The following is a 25792-nucleotide window of genomic DNA, read 5'->3' on the forward strand; positions in this document are numbered from 1 at the left end:
GTTTTAGCTGTAAGTTTCTCTCTGTATATTAAATAAACAAATAAATAAATACCGTAATAAAGAAAATAATATAAAACCTATGGGATTTTAATCGGAGTCGGTTGATTTTTTTACCACTCTGACTCCACAGCCCTGCTAGACACAGAATCTAGCGATAAGAAAATTCAACTTTTCCACAAAATTTCTGGAAAAGTTAGCCAACTTTTCCAAACGGGAAAAACCAGGAGTGGAAATTTTCACCTTGACATTGCAAAGTGCACTCGCACCTACATACAAGTCATCAGGTGTGCGTGAAAATGAATAATAAAGAGGGCAGCACCGAAACATGGATGCACCTGCGGTGAGTCGACGGCCACCGGCTGACTCAGCCCGGAGAGAGGAGAGGAGGGGGAGGCACGAGGAGTCAAAGGGGGAGTCGCTAGGCAGGGGCAGGGGCAGGGGTAGGGGGTGTGTGGGGGTAAGGGGGGGAGGGCCGCGGCGCCGCACTGGCATTGCCTTTTGCCACCACACTCGGCCGTCTCTCAGTCCGCCCGTAGACTCTGCCGCAGAAGCAACCGCGACATGGACTCCCCCGTGCACCACGCAGACGGCTCGGCGCCGCCCCTATCGCCCACCCTCGCCCCCGCCTCCACCCCCCCGCCGACCGCCGCCCCCGCCCCCGCAGCGGCGCCCCCCATGCAGCGGGAGCACGACTCGCTCGACGACTTCGAGCACTTGGACAGGGATGCGTCTCCGCCTCGCGACCCCAAGCCGCCCCTAGACCCGGCCGCCCCCGAAGTCGACCTTCTGATGCTGGGCGGCGGCTCCGGCCCTGCCCCTCCCGCGCCCTCCCCCCAGAGCGCGGCCGCCGCCGTCCAATCCTTCCTGGACACGGAGCGCGAGGAGTTGCTCGTCTCGCCCGCCCACATTTCGCCCCCCGCGCCTCCGCCCCACCACGAGGAGACCCACTTCGCCGACAGTCGCGAGGAGCTGAGTCCGGCGCCCAGCGACGACTCTCTGCCCGACGCCATCGAGAACTTCGTCTCGCCCCCGTCGCCGGCTCGAGCCGCCGCCCCCGCCCCCGCCCCCGCCCCCGCCTCCGCCCCCGCCCCCGAGGAGCCCCCGACGCCTCCCGCCCCCAAGGTCGAGCCGGCGCCCCCTCAGGCCGCGCCCCCGCCGAGGCAGACGACGCCGCCGCCCCTACGCCCCGTCACCGAAGCCGAAGCTATCTTCTGCCAGATGGGTCTCGGTGAGTCGCAATCCTCGTTTCGTAGAAAACTTGTGACAATTATACACGTGGTACGCATTTTCTTTCCTGGGAACGGACGGGATCAGCTGATCGGCGAAAGCGATGCGGAAAATTTTCCGGTCGCGAAAAGCGCCGGCCTTGTAAAGTTGCGTCATCGTAAATAATAAGCCTATCCGTTTCAATTTTCGTGGATTCTTATTAGAATTTACGAAGGGTAGGAAAATGCGTACCTCGGATAAGTTATGTTTGTACTTAAATATGCACGCTTCGTTCATGTATCGTATTAATATATCGATGACGAATATTTCACAATATCCATTTTATAATGCGATGTGCAAATTCATTTCGTATTTGAATGTCTCGTCCTAACTGTGATTCTCATGCTTGGAACGAACGTATAATATGAATGAAAAACGAACTCTCGCCAACAGAATGACCACAACGCTGTTTATGCATACATACATATAAATGAATCACTGCATGCACTATGTTATTTTTTAACTCAAATTTTAAACTTTTCAAACTACAAGGTTTTCATTCTTATTTTATTTTATATTCCAAAATTAAAATTTTATTTTAATTGAGCGTTTTAAAGTAATATAAACATACAGTAAGGAATATGAATTTAAAATACAGATTAATCACTTATAGTTAGTAATTGTGTGCATGTTGTATATTGTATAAATATTGGACACGTATGAATTTTTATGTAAATTTATTGTACATATGTAGATGTGTATCTAATTGTTGCACTGTGGATATAACGAGTATACAAGAGGTATTAAAATATAATTTTCACTTCTTTTAACATTTAAGCACTAATTGTATGTACTAAAATGGAACAATCTTGCTTCATGACTATATCAGGGTCAAACAATGATCCAAATTGCAATTGCATATTAACCGAAAGTAATTTCTACTACTATAATTCCAATCTACCAAATATGGCAATCTACCTTTGCACCCAAAAAAATAAAGTATCAAATGTGGGCGATGAATTGATAGCCTGCTACTTACGTGTGGATAATATTTCATATACCTACATATTTATCGTAATTCGACATAAGGCTGTTGAATATAAATTAATCAGATTAGATTAAAGATAACAACTATGCACATAGATATGTAAACTACTGCACTATTTCAGCTTGTGATCTGATAAATATTTATTTACCTATAAGTACATATTCCACAACCACAAACATCTACTTTTCAAAAAACCTCACAATACTATGCACTAGGGTTTGCAATTTACCGTCAAATTTCATAAACTGGTAAACGGTAAATGATTCTTCCTACTACCGGTATACCGGTGTTTACCGGTAAATTAAAAAAAAAGTGGATTAGATAACTATGTGGTTACTTTTTCTAAAAATGTTAACCTACATATATTGAATCATTAATAATTAAAAATACATACATCGCATTTACTACGATTTTTTGTGTTGCCAGTGAATTAATCAATTTGAAATTGACACATTTAAAACTGAAAAAAAAACAAATTCCAGACAACCTAATCTACAATTTACCGAAATCGCAATTTTGTCGATTTACCGGTAAACCGGAATATCAGTAAACCGGTATACCGGTATTACAATCTCTACTATGCACATATGTGTCATACCGGTCTCCGTGTTTGACAGAATGTTAAATTACAGAAAACGCAAATATCAGAATGCAAAGATCGAAAATCGAAAGATCTTAAGCCGAAAGACCAAAAAAAAATGGTACATGGTAAACGGTACATACTCACTTAATTTGCGCGAGCAGGATAGAACAGGAACGAGAGGAACATGCTTTTCCTCCCGTGTTAATGTGCGCGCGCAGAATACGGGAGGAAAAGCATGTTCCTCTTGTTCCTGTTGTATCCTGCTCGCGCAAATTAAGTGAGTATGTACCGTTTACCGTGCACCATTTTTTTTTGATCTTTCGACTTAAGATCTTTCGATTTTCGATCTTTGCCTTCCGATATTTGCGTTTTCTGTAATTTAACATTCTGTAAAGTCACGTAGACCCGTGTCATACATACATATTTGATAATACGGTTTAAATTCCAATGTTCTGAAAAATATTTACAAATATCGTCGGCCTTCTCAATTCGCCAGAATACCGCAATATTAGTTTCTAATTATAACTAGGTTCATTGATTCATTCAACTCATTGCATTATCTGTGCACTTTAAAAAAAACAAACTAAAAATATTACTGATATCACAAACATAATATGTATCACGAACTGAGTTGATTTTCACATGTATACTCCTTTAAAAAAAGCAGGTCATAAATTGGTCTTCCATGATATTGCGCTGGAGTTATTTTTGACAGTGACGTCAATATTTTTAGCAATTGACCAGAATAGAAGAGCGCACACAACGCACACATCGATATTTAATTTAAACAATTCTCGAGTGAGTATACATTTCAGACATGTACACGCTGAAAATGAAATGCTTTTTTTATTATTATTTTACTTTAAAATTAAAATATTAAAAAAGGCACCCGGAAACAAGATATAGAAAGGCATTTCTCTTAAATCCATTTCTTATTGATTTAATATAATAATCAATTTTTATTTTGCCAAATACATATACATACATATATGTAATTTCATCCATATTAGTTACATATTGTAAAAGAAATATGCATATTTAATTTTTCACCGTTTTTTTTCTGTAACTGAATATGCATGTAAAGATACAGACTGCACTTTATGCCTCGCACATATGCCGTGCGCAATTTCGTCTCGCTTAGATGCTAAATAATTAACGTTTGCTTATTCCAATTCGAATATATTTCAGTGTCTACACAAAAGTGCACAGAAAATTAAATAATTCATTAATTGTCTAATTTGTATCACTACTGCATGAATTTTAGAACAGGTACGCCCAAACGTAACCCAATTTGTGCACTCCTTATACGAATATCTGAAATGATTTCTTTCTCGTACGTACATATTCTCGATGATGAATTTCTCGAATATTGCTACAACGCTGTATTTTTCACACTCTGAATCTTAGTTTCGCTTCGTTCACAATAACGGTGTTCCATATGAGATTCTAATTAAAGTGCGCTCGAGTGTGCACCCCTTCCTTTTTCATGTGCAATTTTATAGCTTTTTAAAATAATATCATAATCGTTGTCTGTAATTATCGTCGCGGGTTTACCGTTGTATAGAATAGTTTTTTCGCTAAACTATTATTCATTCAATCAATCAAATCATTGTGACTGACGCGACATAAATTTTTGTTTTTTTGTCTTATTAGCAGTGGATGGCAACAGTATGGTTCTCGTGTTAAAATTAGAACAATTATGTAGCTTCATACATATTCATATTGCAATTGCGTTAAAAATCGGTATATAAATCACAGCAGGTTTAAGAAAATGTTACGCTAGAGTATATGGATGTGTATGTACTTACCTACTATTGAACTTTTTGCATTGATAGGATTTTATCAGATTTTCAACATGTGCCTTGTTTGCAGAATTAATTAATTGCGAATAATATTATTCATCGATAAAATGCTAGTGAAACTGTAATAAAATACTATTGAAACAAATGAATATTTCATATTATATATATATATATACATACATACATATATCATATTTTAAATTTGGTTTAAATATTTTTTCCATACTGCTAAATATTTACAAAAATATCAAGTCGATTTCATTATCAAATAATATTCTAAGCCATTTTAATCGCTGTTAAATTAAAAATGGATATTGAAATCTAAACCGCAAATCATGATTTCTTTCATTTTGCGTGCTTAAAATTTTTAAAAAATTGTTAAATTAATTTTGGATCACTTATTAATTAGGGATTACAATTTATCGGTTAATGGTAAATAATTTCTCCCGTTGCTGGTTTACCGGTTTATGCTGGTAAATGAAAGAAAATAAATAAACGTGGATTAGACTGTATGTGATTATTTTTCCTAAAAACGTTAGCCTAGATTGAACCGTAAATAATTAAAAACAAATTTTAGGTGAAAAATCATAATATAAAAACAACCGTCTGATGGCGTTTATTACGACTTGGTGGGTCTGTGTTGCCACTCTAAAGCATGCATCAGTGTAGCCACTCTTACGGATGCATCAGCGGTGCTACAAGAGAACTGTCAAATTGACAGAAGGCTCGCTAATCGCTACAACTTATTGCAATGAGTTAAAATCACTGCACAAAACTTATTAAAAGATCTATAACAAAATAGAAATTTGGTGATTATATTAGTTATTTTGAACATTTAATATTGGAAATAAATAAATTCCAGAATGCCTAATCCACAATACACCAGTTGCATCGATTTTTAATGAATATACTTAATTCGCAATTAAATAACTTCCGGTAATTACCGGTAAATTTTCGGTAATTACCGGCGATTTACAACTAAATGGGTAAACTGGTAATGCAATCGTTAGTTATTAAATACAGTGGATCGTTAAATTTTAAATTAAATGGTCAGTATCTTTTTTTAGGAATTTGGTCAGTTAATTAATTAGTATGGTCAGTAAATCTTTTTATTGGTTTCATTTAAGAGTCCATTTAGTTTTAAAATTGTACATACATATTATATGTATGTATGTATGTATGTACACTTTATACATACATATATATAATTTTTTTTTTCAAAATCATATTTCATATGACTAAGAACAAGTCGTATTCCAAGATTATAAATTCCGCCAACTATGACTCACTTTTGTGCTGCCACCAAAGTACCACAAATCCGATCGGACCATTTATATGCCTTTTCTTTGGAATAACAACCAATACAGGTCGTTCCTCATTATAAACATATATATGTATGTACATACATATGTACTTCTGATCTTTTTTTAAATAATTGGCAAATTTAAGAATCAACCCCTTCCTTACAAACAATTACCCAAGGATGCTGCATTGTTTCATTTTTTGAAGACACCTGCAGGGTATTCACACCGCATCTACATATGTAAATGAGTCTATACATCTGCTGAATTTATCTTATTATAGTGAAAAAACTTACAAAATCAGCAAAATTTACTATAATCTTTAAACATATTTTTCGTGTTTATAGAAACATAAATATTTACCAGATTTATTTTTGAAACAACCAAAAAAAAAAAGTGGAAAACTATGAAAATTCAGAAATTTTCATCAAACATGTATGTATGTACTTACAAACGCATTACTAACAACTTGTTGCATTTTATTGAATCGTAAAATATATGCTTACATAGCTAAAGGCGCATTAAAATTTTTATGATTTTACTAGTTACCTTTTTTAATACCAGACATTTTCTTCATATTTTTAGATTCTCCTACATAAAAAGTATCGATTCGTTAAATCTATAGGTAGAGATAATCACATGATGTGTCTCAACTTTCATGTTTGAATTTATTTTAATATCCCTCGAGTAAAAAATGTCTAGTTTCCCTGTTATAATATATCTCCTTTTTTGCTAAAATTTTTACGGCTACCTATGAAATAGGACGCGCCCTTTTTGCACGACAGTTGCGGAATAAAATCAACGAAATTTACGCTTGTGAGCTGGTAGTTCGCATACACACACCTTTAGTCATAGACACAAAGATGACGTAATGTGCCAAATGAGTAAGACCACAACCTTCACTACTTAGCGTTCTGTTGAAACTGCGTATGTCCAAGTGAAGGTCGGTCGAAACTCCGAATGAGACCACCCTTCAAGGGTGACACTTCCCCTTTGTGTATCCACGTGACCCCATTTTTGTTGTAATACCAGTACTGTGTACTGTGCACATAAAGGCTTTTTGTTTGCAAAATGGATGGTTGCTCTCTTTTTTTTTTGCGCAATGCGTGCTTATTATCTCGTTAATTTCAATTTTGTCAATGTAACATTTAGTATTTCGTAACATTTTATCACTCTATGATGCATTTGTTTTTCAGTTCCTTACTCATGAAATGTACATTGTAATTGAATAAATATTTGTCTCACTGCGCATACATCATAAATAATGTTTTCATTAAATATAATGCATATTTGATCATATGTACATGTATACCCACAACAAAAGTACAAAGATTTTTTCATATTAATTCAATGTTTATGCACAAATAAAACTATTTATTTGAGTCACCATTTAATTATCGTAATGTATGTATATTCATTAATTATTGAAAGATCTGTTATTTGATCCTATTGATTCACGATAATTTTCTACTTACATATGTACTTTCCGACTACGTGATCAAATATGACTCACTTTTAAAATACATTTTTTTTAAATTTACATATCAGACACTCAATATAAATCAAAAGGGTGAGACCCTTACTATGTGTTTATACACATGCAGCTTTTCAAGTGCATGCACGTGCATACATAATGTATGCATATATTATCATCGTCAACGAATAAGCATTAGTTCTATGACGACTCAATAGATGTCGTTGACTTGTTTCATACATAAATATTTATATATGAATATATTAAATCGTGTTTGCGATTTGACAATACATATGTACTTATGTATATTAAAACAAATATTACTGTGCTAAATAAAACTACCGATATATTAAATTCTTAACATGATTACAGACCAATGGTGATTCGTGTGTATTTTTCAGTAGTTTACTAAGATAGGCGAAAGAGCGTGAAAAATGTAAGAGGAAAAACGCATGTTGTGCAAACATTGAATGGTATACAAGGGAATTCTGAAAGATACCCCGAATTCGTGAATAATAAACAATTGAATGGCGTTACAAACCTCGCCTCATTTATTTTCTTGAAAATGTTTTTACATACCTCCTTTGCATTTCAAATTTTTTTTTGTATTTGCTATTTCAAAAATGAATTTAAAAAATCTTATTACGTTTTGTAGATAACTTCCCCCACCTTGACTTTCCGAAATATAGTATACATGCAATCATAAAAAAATTAAAAGACAATCTTTTTATACAAACGTAGGTTCAAATTGAATTCATTTAAATATGATACAAGCATCTACTCCGCTGAATTCTTTTTCGTTGATATAAAAAAACATCAGCCGACTTTTTTTTTATTATATTATTACTAGTGTTTTTACCCGGCTTCGCTCGGTATTTGAAATATACACCGCTTAAACATGGCCAATCTAATAGTAAACATTTTATTAAATTTATTTGAATAGTTTTAGTTTATTTAAATTTATTTGAATATTCATTTGTTTTTTTATAAAATTGAACGTCACGGATTTTACGAACCACACAAATAAACAAACATACATACATGCAAAGTTTCTTTCGAAATTATATATTACATTTTTTTTATTACGGTATGTGTCAAATAGTCTCCAATTTTATTGACTTTATCCACTAATAAATTAATATGAAATAATTTCACTATAAAAATTATGATTTTAATTACATAATAAATAAAATCGTTGAATTGCACGTATAATATTTTGATATGTTGTGGCCTAAACAGATTGTTTCCTCTTTCTGATACTTTTTTATTCTCATTTTTTTTTATTAAATTTAAATGTTTGTGTATGAAATTAATACACATACACTACAAATTTACTTACTTTTTACTAATTATTTATACCTATTTCAATACCAATAATTCAAGAAATTGGGTTATACGTCAATTTTTAGTGTTTTTTTTTATTCCTTCAATTTTTTATATTATATTTTGAAAATCACTACGTAAATTTTATACGTTGGCAAGAAAAATCGCTCTTACTAAAACCGTTCATGTCAGAGTTGGAGACAAATCTTAAGAGTCTCTTAAAATCTCTTTAAATTTTGAACCGACCCCACAACCCTGATATATGTATGTAGTATGTATGTACATATATATACACTCATACATGCTTATAATGTCGACAAATATTTATATAAATTGAGTATTAAAAGAGCCGCAGCTAAAATGAGTAATTTTACACCGAAAATCTTTTTAATGTCAACATTTGTTTTACAATGTTTTCACATTTTATTTATATGATAACACCTGAACCTGGCGTCATGGTGGATTAAGATATAAATACATATGTACATATGTATGTACATATACGCAAAATATACTGAAGAATACGATTTCGATACGTAATCCACAATCGAACTGGCACATTGTATCAACGTTATTAGAGAAAATACGATTATCCTGAAAATTTCCACCGTTCCGATGAAAATGTACATACATATGTATACCGTCAAAGAAATTCACACTTCAAACTTTCTAAAAGAAAACATTATTTTTAATAAATTGAACAAATAACGCTGCAATTAAAATTTTCATAACGATATATAACTTTCTATTAAAACGTGTTAAGAAAGGGGACTAATTTTTATCATTTCCATCTCGGGCCCCTTTTGTCCTGCATCCAGCGCCTGTGCACTTGTTGCACCCAGGGCCATCGAGAACGAACCCAGGCCTAGGGCATATTATAATTCAGAGTCCGATGACTAACAAAAAATAAATAAAAGTTTGTAAAAAAAAATACTTGTAACTCGGTAGTTTATATATTTATGTACATATATGAGAAATTTTACTGTGACCGCATAATTGGCATCAATGATCTTATATCATATTATAAAAATTCCTAATTAGCTGCACCGAATTTTTCTTCAGTGTAATTTAAAATTATACAACATATGTACATACATATATGAGTATGTATATACTATAGTTCATCCGCTGTAAGAAGACACTTAGATAAAACGTACATGATGTGCCTTTCACCCCATTTCGCGCGTACAATGTTCTATTATCTGCACGAAATACTATTGGTCAAGAGGTGGAGTTAGGCACAGCAGGTGCGTTTTTCCTAAGCGTCTCCTGAATAAATAATGTGGTTTTACTATCGGACGGACTGATGTTGTTAAATTTACATAAGTGCGAGCCTTTTTTATTCTTTATCTACATATGTACATATGTTACTTCGTACATAGATAAAGTAAAAAAACTTAATCTATTATTACTACGTACATAGATAAAGTAAAAGTAAGTATAAACCTCCCCGACAAAAATAAAAAAATAAACGGTGGATCTTATCTATTACTAGTGTTGTGCCCGTTGAAATTTCAACGGGTGGTTTCGAAAACAAATTGATACATTAATTGATTTAAAATAAAGTTACAATACGTATAGTAATAATTAATCGGAATCGGAACTGAAACAGGGATCGGTATCCTGAATTCAAAATGGAGTCCGTATCCGAAACAAAAAGGAATCCAGAATCCGGCGGCCCCCGGTGCCCCCGGCACCCCCACAGCGACCGGCCCTGGTGCCCCCCGGCGCCCATGGTGCCACCGCCTCCAACGCCCCCGCCGCCTCCGCGCCCCCGGCGCCCCTTGCCCCCCTCGTGGCCGCCGCCGCCCCTATATGGCGTGGCCAGGAATTCGAAACGGGTGGTTTCGGTGAGACGGGTGATAGTTAAGAAACATTTTATAATATATTATTATATTCCGAAACATTTTATAATAGACAGACTGGGAAGCATTTTATAATATCAGCAAACTCGAGATGTTTATAAACTCGAATTTGCGAGAAATAAATACCATACCTTTTATGTACATTATACATATGTATATTTACATATACACAATAATACATAAAAGAAACAAAAAATGTATATGTGTACATGTACATATAAATTTATTTATATATTCTATTTATTTTTTAAAAACAGAAACGTTGTCATATATTTCTTATTTTTTAATAAAAAATAAAATAATAAAATTGAAAAAAAATAATAAAGATATCAATATCATCGGAATAGAAACCTTGATTTGTTCGATGACGTAACGGATTCTACTAACCAAACAAACATACAAAGTCTCTTTCGAAATTATATATTAGACTAGTTGTTTTACCCGGCTTCGCTCAGTATTTGTAATATAAGCAGCCTAAACATGGGGAATCTTGTAGTAAATATTTATTTGTTTTTTTATTAAATTTATTTGAATCGAAAAAAATATAATATTCAACCAATTGAATTGTCGTCATAGAAACGAAGTTCCCAACAAACAATACTTACATACATACAAAGTCTCTTTCGAAATTTTATATATTATTAGACTAGTTGTTTTACACGGCATCGCTCAGCATTTGTAATATAAACAGCTTAAACGTGGCGAATCTAATAGTAAATATTCATTTGTTATTTTATTAAATTTATTTGAATCGAAAAAAATATAATATTCAACCAATTGAATTGTCGTCATAGCAACGAAGTTCCCAACCAATAATACTTACATACTTATGTACAAAGTCTCTTTCGAAATTTTATATATTATTAGACTAGTGGTTTCACCCGGCTTCGCTCGGTATTTGTAATATAAACAGTTTAAACATGACGAATCTAATAGTAAATATTCATTTGTTATTTTATTAAATTTATTTGAATCCAAAAAAATATATATTGTATCGAAACCATATCGAATCGTCGTCATAGAAACTTTGATTTGTTTTCGATGTTACCAACCAACATTACATACATACATAGTTACAAAGACTCTTTCGAAATTATATATTAGATATACCGGTCTTCCTCACGGGCCCGAAAGTGAAACGCCCGAAAACGCAAATATCGGAAGGCAAAGATCGAAAATCGAAAGATCTTAAGTCGAAAGATAAAAAAGGGTGCATACTAACGTACATACTCCCTTAATTTGCGCGAGCAGGATACAACAGGAACAAGAGGAACAGGCTTTTCCTCCCGTATTCTGGGCGCTCACATTAATACGGGAGGAAAAGCCTGTTCCTCTTGTTCCTGTTGTATCCTGCTCGCGCAAATTAAGTGGGTATGTACGTTAGTATATACCGTTTACCATGCACCCTTTTTTTTTGATCTTTCGACTTAAGATCTTTCGATTTTCGATCTTTGCCTTCCGATATTTGCGTTTTCGGGCGTTTCACATTCGAGCCCGTGACGGAGACTGGTAGATTAGATACATTTCAATTTTCGTCGGAATCGAGCCCTTCAAGTATGTAGCACGGCCCCCGGAAATTTGTCACCTCTCTCCCCCTGTCTCGTTAGCCCCAGTTGCATCTGCCTAGTTACGGCATTGAACACACACATAATATATTCAACATGCAAAAAGTCTTAAGAAAATTCATGTTTTCCAAAAAAAAGGAAATTTTTAACACGGAAACTTTCCCCACCCCCAAAGTACATACAGTAGATCCCAAGTATGTATACCTTGGCAAGCCTTAAGGAGTCGTATACGGATGTGAGATTGGCCTGGGGTCAGGATGTGTAATGGGATCGGTGCAGGCGCCTTTGTGGGTGGCGGGGGGGGCGCACGCGCGGGTCGATAGGCTTCGCCACGCGCAGTTGAGGCGAGGGGGCTCCGCCGCCAAGTCGCGCCCGCCGTAAACCCGAGGGCGCAGCCCCTGACCAAAATGGGCGGCACTGCCGACATGCCCTGTTTCTTCATGAGCCTGCTCAGCCCTGGTAAATCACACTTCTCGCTAACCATAAACCACCCCTATTCAAACGATAAATGGCCAACGCCTACCCACTCATTCAATCTGAAAATTTTCCATAATTCACCTTTTAACACTAGTTACTCTAAAATTTAGATTCTACAATGCATCCATTATAGTTAAGCTTAATTTTAAAACAATTTCAACTACTCAATCCTATCCTCAACATCATACATACACACACTAGTGTCATATTACTACGTTGGAATCGATATGTGCTTCATTTGAAGCACGTGCTTGTCGGTACATAAGAAATTGCCAGGCAACAATCATATCGATTATTTTATTTAAAAAATTCATGATTTATTATAATATTAATAAACTACTCGTATAGAATTCTGTACAGTATGTGTCCTATTGTTTATCACTAGTTCGTATAATCGTAATATGTCAAAGTCTAACGGATGTTGTTGTACTTTGCAGTCTCTTTGTGGCCACAGTTAGTAGCCGCAGTAAATAAATTAATCTCAATGATATTGTAATGAAACTCTAGAAGAATCTTTTAGCTTGGATTCGACTGCTTGAAGTCGTAGTTATTATTCTTATCGTCGCAATATATGTAAATATGCATAAGATAAGAACGCACGCTTAAAAATTGTATGACACTTCGCTGAAATTTTTATGTAAATGAATTAGTACGTATGCATTTTACACAAGAATTAGATCTGTCTAAACGAAAAAGCTTAATTATCGGCTTAACTGTCACAATTCGTATAGATGGTTGTGTAAGGTTAGATGGATATCGTCATTGACCCCGAAAGGAGTTGATGCGTCAATTGTCAGTGCTCGAACACCGTCAAGGCTATTACGACATTGTAATAATCATTTTATTTTTTCTGGAATATTTCGAAAATTATCATCACAAAATAATCCTTTTGTGGTTTTCTGTTTTTTTATTTCATTCCACAGTTTTATCTCGTTTATACAGTGTGTATAGAAAAATAGCACCTCTTACTTGTAGTGTATGTAGTATTGTGTTACAATTTGTATCGTATTCCATTTAATGTAAGGGAGTTTCATTTACATTATAATAAAGAATTGAAATGAAAAAGTAATCCGAACAATTTTAATTTGTATCGTATGACGATTTCGAAGTGACCTAGCCTAACTTTGATTTTTCGTTGCAGGCAGTATCATTATTAATTGTACTATCAATCCTAAACTGTACTTTTTAAACCATAGAATTGCTTGGTTACTGGTCGCCAAATAAATCTTTTATAATATACCTAAAGTAAATATAGAATTTGACATAATTAAACGATACCTTCCATTTCCTTTATTGTACACAACATATCCAAAATGATCACACTTTTAAAAAAATTAAATAATCATCAGTATTTTAAAAAAGCATGTGGTTTATTACCATTTATTTAGATTTTATTTGTTTTAAAATTTGCATGATTGTTGTTGGCATGTATTTATTTATTCGTCTGTATCTCTAGAACTTGTTAATTTATTAATAAATAAGATTATGGTGTATATTGCTAATTATTTATTTAAGTGATAATTAATGACATTCTAAATAGAATTTACACAATTTAATTTATAGAGGACATGGCAACGCCAATAATATTCTTCTTTCCTACTTTTTAACTCACTTTTAACCTACTTTCGCTTGACTCGCTTGTCTTTTTTCACAGATGCTTGGTTTAACCCGGGTCGTCTGCATCCCAAGGGTGAGTAGATGATGCATCATTTATTTAACTCTTTTACTGTATTCGGTGCACGTAATGCGGGGTGAATAAAAAAAGTTGAGAGAAAAGTATTTGGCAATTCATTATGAGTAGGAATATTCAACCCTTCGACTACTATTTCATAAAATGTACATTTGCTTTAAGTTAAGTTTGTATATAACTCTCTTAATTTGTGTAAATACATGTTTTCTTGTTTATTTTCAGTGTTCCACTGTATATAATATGCGTATATACATATGTAGTCTACCAATTGTATTTATTTAAATATTTTATTTTTCACGTTTTTGTTGGAGGGTGCGTCTTTTTAAGCAAACGCGCATGCGTCAAGATTGCTCAATCAATACTCTTAGAGTTACGCTACGTTTAAATTGAGCACACGCGTACCTTACCCTAATGTCAAAATTGATGGATTTTATTCTAAATGGTCACTTTAGTGTCATTTTTGAAAACTCGTTTTATTTTTTCAATTTTAAAAATTTACATTCAAACTCAAATATACATACAAAAGGGTTAAAATTGAACTTTAATTATATAAACCGAGTATGTCTACCGTCTACGGTCTCTTTCTCCGATTAAAGGGTCTTTCAGACTGTATTCGTTAGGGGCATGGTGGTCTCATGTTGAGGGTTTTATAGGTTGGCTTCATTGCCATTTAAAACGTCTTTAAATATCCGTGCAAAAAGTACGTGTGTACATAGTTATTTTTTAAAAAAGTCATTAAGAGGGCTGGACACCAGCGCCTTGTCCATACAAACGTATTACACTTCTCCCTTCCTCAATTATGGCACTAGAGAAATTATATTATAATATGCTATGGATATCCACCATTGGGATGCATCTATCGTTTTAATTTTTTGATTAGTTATTTTTTATAGGAGCTAGGAGCCGCCAAACATCTATAAAATCGCCTCTTTTTTACACCCACGAAAAGAGTCTAGCGTGCTTATTTAACGGTCGATTTAAAAAAAAATACGCGCACAGGTGCATATAAAATATCTTTCTCATAACGATGATGAAATTTTTTTAAAAATTGGTTCAGTTTCGGAGAAGAAAATTGGAGAATACGAAACCTTGATTTTGTCGATTTAAAATACGTATTATCTGGTCGAAGCGCAACTGTCGCATTCACTCAATATATACATATATATATTGATATATATTGTCGCATTCACTCAATATATATATATATATATATATATATATATATATATATATATATATATATATATATCGAAGAAAGGAACGGCAACAAAATTAAGGTTTCGGGTGTACAGCCCTCTTAAGGAACCAAGTACTGGAGGCGAGACATTTTTTTAAGCTTATTCTACAATTAGTGTAATTTTACAAATATTTTAAGTTACTTATTTGTATGATTAAGAGCGATGAAAATTGTGAATTCTTGTCTATGACGCATAGCCACGTGTTCGACCTGACATGCCTAATACAATTACCTTTAACCCCAACTATCTTTTACATTCTGCGATTCACATGATCAATAGGCTTGCTTGGCTACACCTGCAATACGGCGTTGTAAATGTGCGAATCGATTTTAAAAATAAGGGAGTATTTCGAATGAATCACGCGTTTTGCACGTCTCGAAACACGGTGAGTCATGCAACTGACAGGGGTGAGTTTGTCATCCCCTAAAACTTTTTCACGCAATGTTTTACTAAAATTAGAATTCTCATTATTTTCAATGAATCACGCAATTTCATATGATGAATTGATATATACATTTTTGACTTCGTTTATATACATACATACATATGTACTGTAGTATGTCATACTAATTTTGTATTCGCTATTTATTTTTGTCGATCATCAAAAGAACGGATCTTTCCGTAGGTCTTAAAATTAGATCAAACGCAAGGTTGACACTTCTATATGCATAAGTGTATTATTTTATGTTACCCAGAGATGTCGCATACATAATTTAAAATGCTGTTTGTAAGCTGTATTTATCCATAATATATAAATACATATTTCATTAAAATTTGGGCCTTTCATCAGTTAGGCTAGGTTATGCATATTTTTTATTGCTTAATTTATAATTCAGAGTTTTAATTGTTATAATATTTATGGAATTCCGAAGACACATTTTCCTTTTTCTCTTGGTATTTCAAGGATGCGGTGATAAATGGGTCGCGTCGTTCTATTTCGCACATGCCTATTGAGAAAATTTATCTTTTGCGAATTTCTTATACAAATGTCTTCGTTACGCACGTCTTTGTACATTAAATTTTATTTTTATGAAAGTGTTCATTTCGATAATATGTATTTTCTTTTTGTTGAATGAAAATAGATTTTATTAAATTGTCCCTGCTTTTCAGGAATATTTTCACGTTCGCATATAATTAATGTTATTAATATACAAATACTCTAGATCTATACATTTATGAAGAGTAAATGAATATTCGAAATTTCTTATTATTAACTTTTAACACAACAGACCTTTTACATAGACGTGGCTATTTTCTATTAGAAAATGAAAGGTCAGCAAAATATTGGCTTTTGTTGTCGAATAGGATGAAAAACTCAAAAAAGGTCATCGGATAAACCGATTCATTATACGTTATATAAAATAATTCAATTATTTGATCAATATGTGTATATTTGCATAATTAATTGATAATTATTTTCAGCTGAATAGATATTGTTCAGTAAAATATTCAATAGGCTGTAAAAATGTTTGGTATAAATATTAATATTTAATTCTACTGTATATCGATTATTAGTGAATTAAGGCTATAGGTTTATATTAATAAATATCAATACTGACTTGATAAAGGGTAAAATTAATTCTAAATAGCTTTTATATAGATTTATTCTTCGATATTCTGTCTTAATTAATTATTTCATTTGGCACAAATTATGCTGAAGATATTTCTCTCTTTTCTATCAAACTACTTCTATCTGCGTATCTAATATATATGTAACTTCGAAAGAGACTTTGTATGTACGTTTGTTTGTTTGTTTGTATGGTTCCTAGAATCCGTGAAGTTCAATTTAATAAAAAACAAATGAATATTCAAATAAATTTAAATTAAATAAAACTATTCAAATAAATTTAATAAAATGTCTACTAGGTATTAGATTGGTCATGTTTAAGCGGTTTATATTCCTAATACCGAGCGAAGCCGGGTAAAAACACTAGTTTAGTATAAGAATATACATACATATGTAACTATTAAACTTCAATTTTATCAATTGCTTCGTAATGTGTTTTCTACAATTATTTTTTTTACTAAATCCCACTTTCATTACAACTGGCACAATTCATACGATTGAAGATTACCAAAATAGCAGATAAGTTTCTAAAAGTGTTGCACGTGTGGCACCTGCCCTACCTATAGTCTGACACGAGAATAGCCCACTATCGACTATAAGTATGTACATATGATATATTACGTCTATATAAGCAGGCTTTCCGATTGATTTTAATAACTTGGATTTTTTGATCTTGTTCCAGTTAACTGCTTATAATTAAAATTTTCGTTCAAAATTGTATGGAAGTTTCGCTTGCATTTTCATTTTTCCTTAAATTTCCTATGTCAGTGGATTCTCTCGTGTTGGGCATTTGTCATGGCTTCTGACGCTATTGTGAACTTGTGTTTTGAAACAACGATTGGCACATCGGTCATCTGGCAGATGAGCATATTAACCTGTCGTAATTGCTATCGATTGCACTGGAGGGCGGGTGAGGGGGTGTGGGCGGGGGCCGCCCCGGGCGCGCGCCCAGACAGTCGCCAGTTGCCGTCCACCGCTCCGGACGCTTCGAGCACCGACCATGGACTTCAGTGACTTCAACTTCAAGTTCAACGCGGCCGAAGGTTCGTTTCCGCCCTTCGTCACCAAGGCAACCGACAGGCCCTTACTGGCAACAACATACTTCGCTAAAATTTCAAATCTGACTTCACAACCCTTAGCGGGGGACCCTCGCAGCCACACGGCCCACCCCACAACTTCCGCATACAACAGTGGATTTAATTCAAATCTTCGAAATTTCAACGCGTTTCATCTGCCAGTTGGACCTTATGCAATCCCATCTAGAAATTAGATGTGTGGACGACGAGGTGCTCTAAACTCGGGTTAATTTAAGAACAGCCGGGCAGTGCCCCTCTCCCGCGACGCCGGCGTCCGAAAGCTACCACTCACCCGGTGTCTCCAAACCTTGCACAAAACGACAATCTCGTGCAGGAAGAGCATGCTGACATTCGTGCACCAAAATGACCTGAAAATCTAAAAAAATCTAAATCTTCTCCGCGCTGAAATTACCCATGTCAATCAATCCCGGTCGAAGCCCGGCTTAATGGATATTTTTAAAGTCACGTATTTCCGCAAAAATATTCAGGGAATGATTGAATACACATATATGTAAATATAATTATTCTAAATAATTCTAATCCCATTTCTAATAACGCACTCTATGATGTTCTTTAGCTCATTTTACCCCTAGATACGTCTGCAACCACCTGTTCAAAGCGACTCCTTATTTATTTCAATATAATGTACTTGTTGGCAATTTAACAAAAAATAGCTTGACGACCATTTTATCTCTGTCATAAATACACTTTATTACGATCGATATTCTTTCTCGATGCCGTCAGTATCCAATATATACTCGCAACAAATGTACCATATTGCATGCACGTTGATTATATGGTAATTTGTCGGTTTTGATCTTGTCATGGTGATTTCAATGGTGTTGTTAATTATTTGCATAGCACATGGCATCCGTATGTAGCCATCCAACCGATGGCCCCATGTTAGTGTAGCTTGCGTACCGTACTGATGTTTTTACATCAATAGATTCGGTACAAAGCATGACCTTTATTGCTGCAAGTTTTGTTTATAATCTATTTCAATCATCTGATTTGCACGGTCAATGATGTATTTGAAAATCCCCAATTATGATTAATGCTAAATTTAAAACAATTTCTATATAAAACCAATGGATGACTTTTTCCTAGTCATAATTATGACTGAATGTTTATAAAGGCGTCGTCATTTTTCATTATAACTTTCATCTGACGCACTTTTAAGTATTCCTTTCATTAAAGGTTTCTTTTGGGAATGCTCTTGGCAGACTTTATATTTAGGTAACTAGAGCTGTCTGTCATCTTCAATACGATCCTTTTATATTATCGATTTTTTTACTTTTATAATGAAAAAGGCAATGATGTGAAATCTATACAACATAAAGACATTTCTGTTGATTCAGTGTCTGAGAAAAGAGTTCCTTGGCTTCGTCTGGGAACTTAGCTCGAGATTTAAATTCGTTTTGTTTGATTGTCGAGGCCTGTGCGTCGCATTCGTTCGTGCTATTATTAATTTTAACCCTTCATTGACGTCACTTGTGATGACGCTTTTCTTACTGTTGATGAGTCTATCTCGATTTCCGAATTCCATTAAAATTCAACTACACCTTTTTATTTTCCGAATCCAAATTTTCATAATCCGTATAGGATTTCCCGATCCTATTCTCTTGTCTACTTGGAAAATGTTATGTATACATTCGTAAATTTATTTCTAACTTATTTGTTTCAACGCCAGATTGATTTTCATACTGACATGGATCCATTGCCAAAACATCAAATCGTCGTTTTAATTTTATTTTTACGTCTGCATCAGTTTTAGAATAGAAACATAGTTTTATTGTATTTTTGCTGAAAACCTTTAAAAGAAATAATAATTTGCATTTAAAATGTGGCTGTCCTTTCGCAATTAATACCTTAATCCGTTTCTTGTAAAACAGATCTCCTTTTAGTCCCTCTAATTTTGATCTACTTATTTTTTTATTTTATTTATTGTTACAATCAATATACACTCGTCATTACAGATCGCTCCAATGCGACGAGTATACGATAACGGTCAGAAATACAATAATACATATACAATCAGAATACATAGTATATAACAATTAATCAGTACATAAATAATAATCATAGAGACATCTATGGATTATTTTTAGATTTTTGTGTACAATTATTATTACAATTTTTATACATGTAATAAACACGAAATTATAGAGATGTCTATAGAGATATCTATAGATTTCAGATTACTGTGCATAATTTTTACAAATTATACACACAGATTTTGTGACAACAGGAAATGATCTAATACCAATTTTCAGGAACCGTTTCAACAATGATCAGATAAAATTGGCAAACTCTGATAGAAAAACGATCGATTTGGAGTCACAAAACCCCCAAACCTAACCAGCAGTTTGACGAGGACTCGAACCTTCGACCTCAGTGGTGCTAATATACGCTACCATTAAGCCAAACTGCTGGCTAAACATATATGTACATATATGGTCAACCAATTAGCAAGTAGACCATCTAATTGCTTTGGAATTACTAAGAACAAACTATGTGCCTATGCTTAGTAATTTCATTGTCGATGTGCCTCAAGATGCGTTTTGGATCTTTACAACAATGCGGCCCAACCATGACTCTTAATATCTGCCTCTTACCTAATGTCCATCCACACTTCAGACTATAATATCGTACGTGTAAATTTTTGATACATAATTACAGAATAATGGTAAGAACACACCCAAAATTGTAGCATGGCACGCGTAGATGTGACAGGCGTGTCTTCACGTTATTGTTAATTCGTACTATCTTATAATTTCCACAAGTTTCTCCTACATTTCTTCAAATATGGGAATCACCGCTATCGATCACTGTCAAACCTATATTAATACAAGAATAAAATTAACTGATGGAATGCCCTTCCCAGCTGGAAGCCACGAGGACGTACATGATGTACGACTGTGTCTTTTCGCTTGAACTATCTGTGTGTTTCCACTTTATGGAGTATGTCCCAAATTCTTTTGAAAATTAAGTTAAATATATACATATGTATTTGTACGCACCACGTTTCTTGGCGCCCTCGTCTATTCTAGTGGCGTAATATTATAGTTCTAGAAGGAATTGATTGATTTCTGGAAAGGATAAAAGGAATCAATGAAAATAATTATGATTAAACTTCGTTTCCCCATATTGGACGAGACTATCTCAACTGCCAAGTCAAATAAAATCAGCTAACTCTGACAAGACATGGCTGATCTGGATTTAATCAGAATCTTGCAAGAAAAATCGAGAAATTTGTCACCGTTTATATATTATATTGTACATATGTATGCTTCACATATTACGTGCATACATTTTTCGTTAAAACGCACATTTCAAAGCGATTTATAAAACGTTTCCTAATGGTCACATAATGAGACCTAATAATACGTGTATAAATATATTTATCGGTGAAACATAAATGTGTAATTGCAATGAATCGCACATTTCAATTGCCAATAAACATGCATGCTTCATATTGCACATGCGATGCCGAACGAGTTCAATGTAATAACTGCCACGCTTGCTGATACGAATTTTAATAGATAAATCTTGCAAGCGAAGAGATTTTGAAAAAAATATCTTTCAGATCATTAAATTTCATGCGAATTATTCATGCAAATGCAAATTTTTAACTCAATATGCACTGATCGTTGAAATATTCTTTGCAATTCCGTATAGCAACACGCTTTTGTATGGAAATGTATATTTTTGGGCTATTTCCGTGCATCGCGTCCATTAACCTTATCGCACATGTGGCGTTGATGGCCTTTGGTGCACTTTTCTCTTAATCGTGGGAAGCTGGGAAACCTGACAGTTATACATATGTATAAATCAGCGTCAGCCAAACAAAGATTCGGCTCTGGAGCCAAAAATTGCATTGCTGTCCATGCGGTCTTCCGGATTCTTACACCCCCAAACTCGAGCCAAGTTTTAACATTGTCTTTTTCCTTGTTTTTCATGTCATCTGAGAAAAGTGACCGGTCGCATAAATCGCTCAATCGCTCAATTTAATTTCAAGAATCGAATCGTTTAATTTAAATCTGACTTGAATTCTCTGAACCAGTGCCAAGCGTGTTCCATATCGAAGCCCACAATTAAAATTGCACCATATGTATTACCTTATAAGTCAGAAATGATATCCCATTTCTATCTACTGCGCAATATAAATCATGAGAGATGTCCTGTTCGTTTAATATGCATCACCTCGTTGTTTCTTTTGAACGATTGTCATACATTATCACTCGACGTGATAGGAATACGAGACATGTCACCAATTATATCAACCGAAACATGAGATACACTTGAATATGTATATTTTAAGGTCATATTTTATCTCTTCATTTTTTTCTTGATCATTTTTCATCGTTACATGCGACCCCCAGTCAACAGACCGTTTCCAATGTCATTGTCACGCACGATGATATAATGTTTGTGCAATTAGTGTGCACTGCACAACTACGATGAATTGATTCATTTATATTCTGCGCACACATTTTTCAGACATCGTAAAATTTTGGGCCGCAAACTGAGGAAAATTTCAGTAATAATTCCAAAAATAGATTAAACTAATACGAGTTCGTTTTCCTTATTGTTTAATTTAAAGAAAGTATACCATGGGAAGAACGCGACGTGGGAATTACACGAGTTCAAATTTAATCCATTTAACGGTCAGAGTTGGACGTAGATTACTTTAATCTTCGCTACGCTGAAGATTACGACACATTGTATAAATAAATATAATATTTATTATTAATTAAAGACTGATTTTATATTACATACTAACCTTCAGCCTATTTTCGTCAATGGAATAATAAATTCTATTGCCTTCTTGAGTTTTCTAGAGTAACTCAAGTGCGCAAAATCGTTCGGATATTTTTAGTCATGACACGTGAACACGTGTGACTATTCATTACATTTTTTTATTTAATTTAATTCAACGAACAAATAACTAAAAAAAGTTTTCGATTCCTGTATCCTGTAATGATGATTCATAATGGTAATCGGGAACTTTACAAATGCAAATGTGAAATGCAAAACATTTCATACTTTCTATCATGCACCGCGACACCATGTGACTCATTCGAGTATCCTGGAAAGTAAATGCATTTTATGCACATTTCATTTTTGTACTTTGTACATGCATTGAAAAATTTATAACGATGACTTTGTGATCGCCATATTTGTCATTGTGAGAAATTTTGATTACGAAGCGGAAAATTGTTGTTTCTACCTAGTTACATACATATTACTTATCAATTGCTCACTTGCAACATTTATCAAACTGTCCCATTTATATAAAGTGCAATAAACAGTATTATTGTGGCTTTTGGCTTGTCAATATTAATTTATGATTAATAAAATTTAATCTAAATTAACTTGCTATTCGTATCGAATCGCGTATACACAACTACATTTGCTACACCTTCGACTGTCTCATGCGTGTGTGCGGAACTTGTTTGATCACTTGTACAGTGTTCCTAAAAGTATTTTGGTATCTCAAATCTCAACAATTGCTGTTACAAGGCTTTTTATCATATTAATACAACTTTAAGTATCAGTATATTCGGTAAAAGAGCCTTGAATCTTATTTTTTTTAATTAGCTAGATATATTTTCGAGTAAATATACGTGACATTTCTGCAAAAAAAATGTTGAACTGGCAATTAGGTGATAAGAATATTTTTTTTCCAAGTAATAATGTATTTAGGCTAGGTTAGACTAACGTTTAGACCACCACTAATGCATTTATTTAGTCTTATAGATGTTTCACTGAATTTGTAAAATTGTCTATTGCGTAAAATAGGCAAAAATTGCCCAATTCGTTAATTGAAAATTGAGAACTTAATTTTGATATATGAAGAATTTTGTTATAATCAGGGCTGTGGAGTTGGATCAAAATTTACCGACTCCGACTTTTTGTTATGATTCGACTCCGACTCAAAATTGAATGATTTTAGTAAGGTCTACTTTTTTGTACACGTATAAAATTATTAGCAATGAAAATAATAACGATATCCAAAACATAAAAAATTTTAAAAATCACTTTAAATTGACATGTAACCCAATTTATTGAATTATTGGTGATTAAATAGGTATAAATAAAAAGTAAGTAAATTAATAATGTATGTGTATGGATTTCATACACAAGCGAATCAATTTAATAAAAAAAAAAACTATGAGATGGAGAAAATCAATCGGTTAATCGATCCCATCAAAGTACGTGCAATTCAACAATTTTAATTATAATGTAATTTAATTTCATGATTTTGGTTACACGACAATTGGTGCAAGTCCAAAAGGTTCAAAGACAAAATGTACCCGAAAATTAGTGCACTGACAAAATGTACCCGCGACAAAATGTTCACGCGACAAAATGTCCACGGAAATAATGTTTAAGCGACAAAATGTTCAAAAATCCTAAATTTTCCTATTTTAATGGAAAAAGTAACTTCAAAAAGTAACTTTAATGGAAAAAGTAAAATGTTCACGCGAAATGCTCCGACTACACAACAGTACTTTACATCCTATTGAATTACTTAGCTAAAGCCAAGGTTTGTTTCAAAATCAGATAAGTCTCGTGGTTATTGGTCAAAAGTGAAAATACAGTCAAGGATGTAAACATCTATGACCAGTTTATATAAAATATTTTAAAAAATAAAAATAAAAATTAAGCTAGTTATAAGTTTTTCCTTGTTCCTGAAAATTTTCTAAAAACCGACTTATCTGATTTTGAAACTAGACGGCTCATATAATTATACTATGCCCGCGTAGAAGGCCTAGTTCATAAATTAAGCAACAGGCTTGCATTTTTCGAGAATTGTGATTTTTTTTGCCTATTTCACGTAATGTAAAATTTCCTAAATTTCGCGCAGCATTATATCATTTAGCTTAACGATAATTTAATTTGCACAGAATGTTTTATTGATTTTAAGCGTGTTCATGGCTCTTGGCTCCTTTCTTTTGAAAAAAGCACATTATAGAATCGATCAGATTATTATCAACGGCTAGACATTCGCGCTCCGTTCCGCTGCAAATTTAGAATATTTTCTCCTGTCGAAAAGAGACAGGCGCGTCTTGAGCGTGACGGCACGCGCGCCCCCTCGTTTGAGAGCCAGTGGAAGGCTGGGTGGCTTCGGTAGTTTCGTTCAACTCACTAGCGGGGTTCTTCTGGTGAGCCAGTTGTTGTCCATCAGTAGGCCGCAGACCACGACATGCCTCCGCGCCGCACTTTCAAGAACGACAATGGACGCTCAGATCTGCCCCCACGCGGGCCAGGTAAAACACCTCGCTATCTTCCTCACACCTTCAATTATCTCGATTTACCTGTCCTTTTTCAACGGTGCATTTCCTCGCTGGGGAACAAAAGATGCTCCTCTACTTACTACTACATAGTCTCATCTGCGTTGTGAATTTACATTTTTTTTGTTTTGCGACTGAATTTTCGTTTACCATTCGAGATATTCAACACACACCATCTTGACGATCCTTTGTGTGGAAATCCTCGAAAGAGACTCGATGTTTTTTGTTTAGGGTGGGTAGCTAACGATTTCTGTACTATATGTAAGTAGCGTGGTGGCA

At 34.3% G+C, this 25792-nt stretch overlaps 1 protein-coding gene across 5 annotated transcripts in view; it reads left to right on the forward strand.

Annotated features, from left to right (window-relative positions):
* Positions 1–529: 529 nt before the first annotated feature.
* The window catches only part of Rtnl1 (reticulon), a 30567-nt gene continuing 5304 nt past the window's right edge, over positions 530–25792 (forward strand). Inside the window, exons 1-2 of one of the 5 annotated variants that reach the window (XM_077427763.1) lie at positions 530–1228; positions 14299–14334. In XM_077427763.1, coding sequence (XP_077283889.1) covers positions 562–1228; positions 14299–14334 — 703 coding nt within the window. In that variant the 5' untranslated portion in view covers positions 530–561. Of the gene's footprint in view, positions 1229–12305; positions 12627–14298; positions 14335–17821; positions 18183–25220; positions 25490–25792 lie in introns of those variants that run through there. The other 4 variants (XM_077427764.1, XM_077427766.1, XM_077427767.1 and 1 more) reach the window with 4 other exon arrangements.

The sequence above is a fragment of the Arctopsyche grandis genome, chromosome 3 (assembly GCF_051622035.1).
Source record: "Arctopsyche grandis isolate Sample6627 chromosome 3, ASM5162203v2, whole genome shotgun sequence".
In the NCBI taxonomy this organism is placed as follows: domain Eukaryota; kingdom Metazoa; phylum Arthropoda; class Insecta; order Trichoptera; family Hydropsychidae; genus Arctopsyche; species Arctopsyche grandis.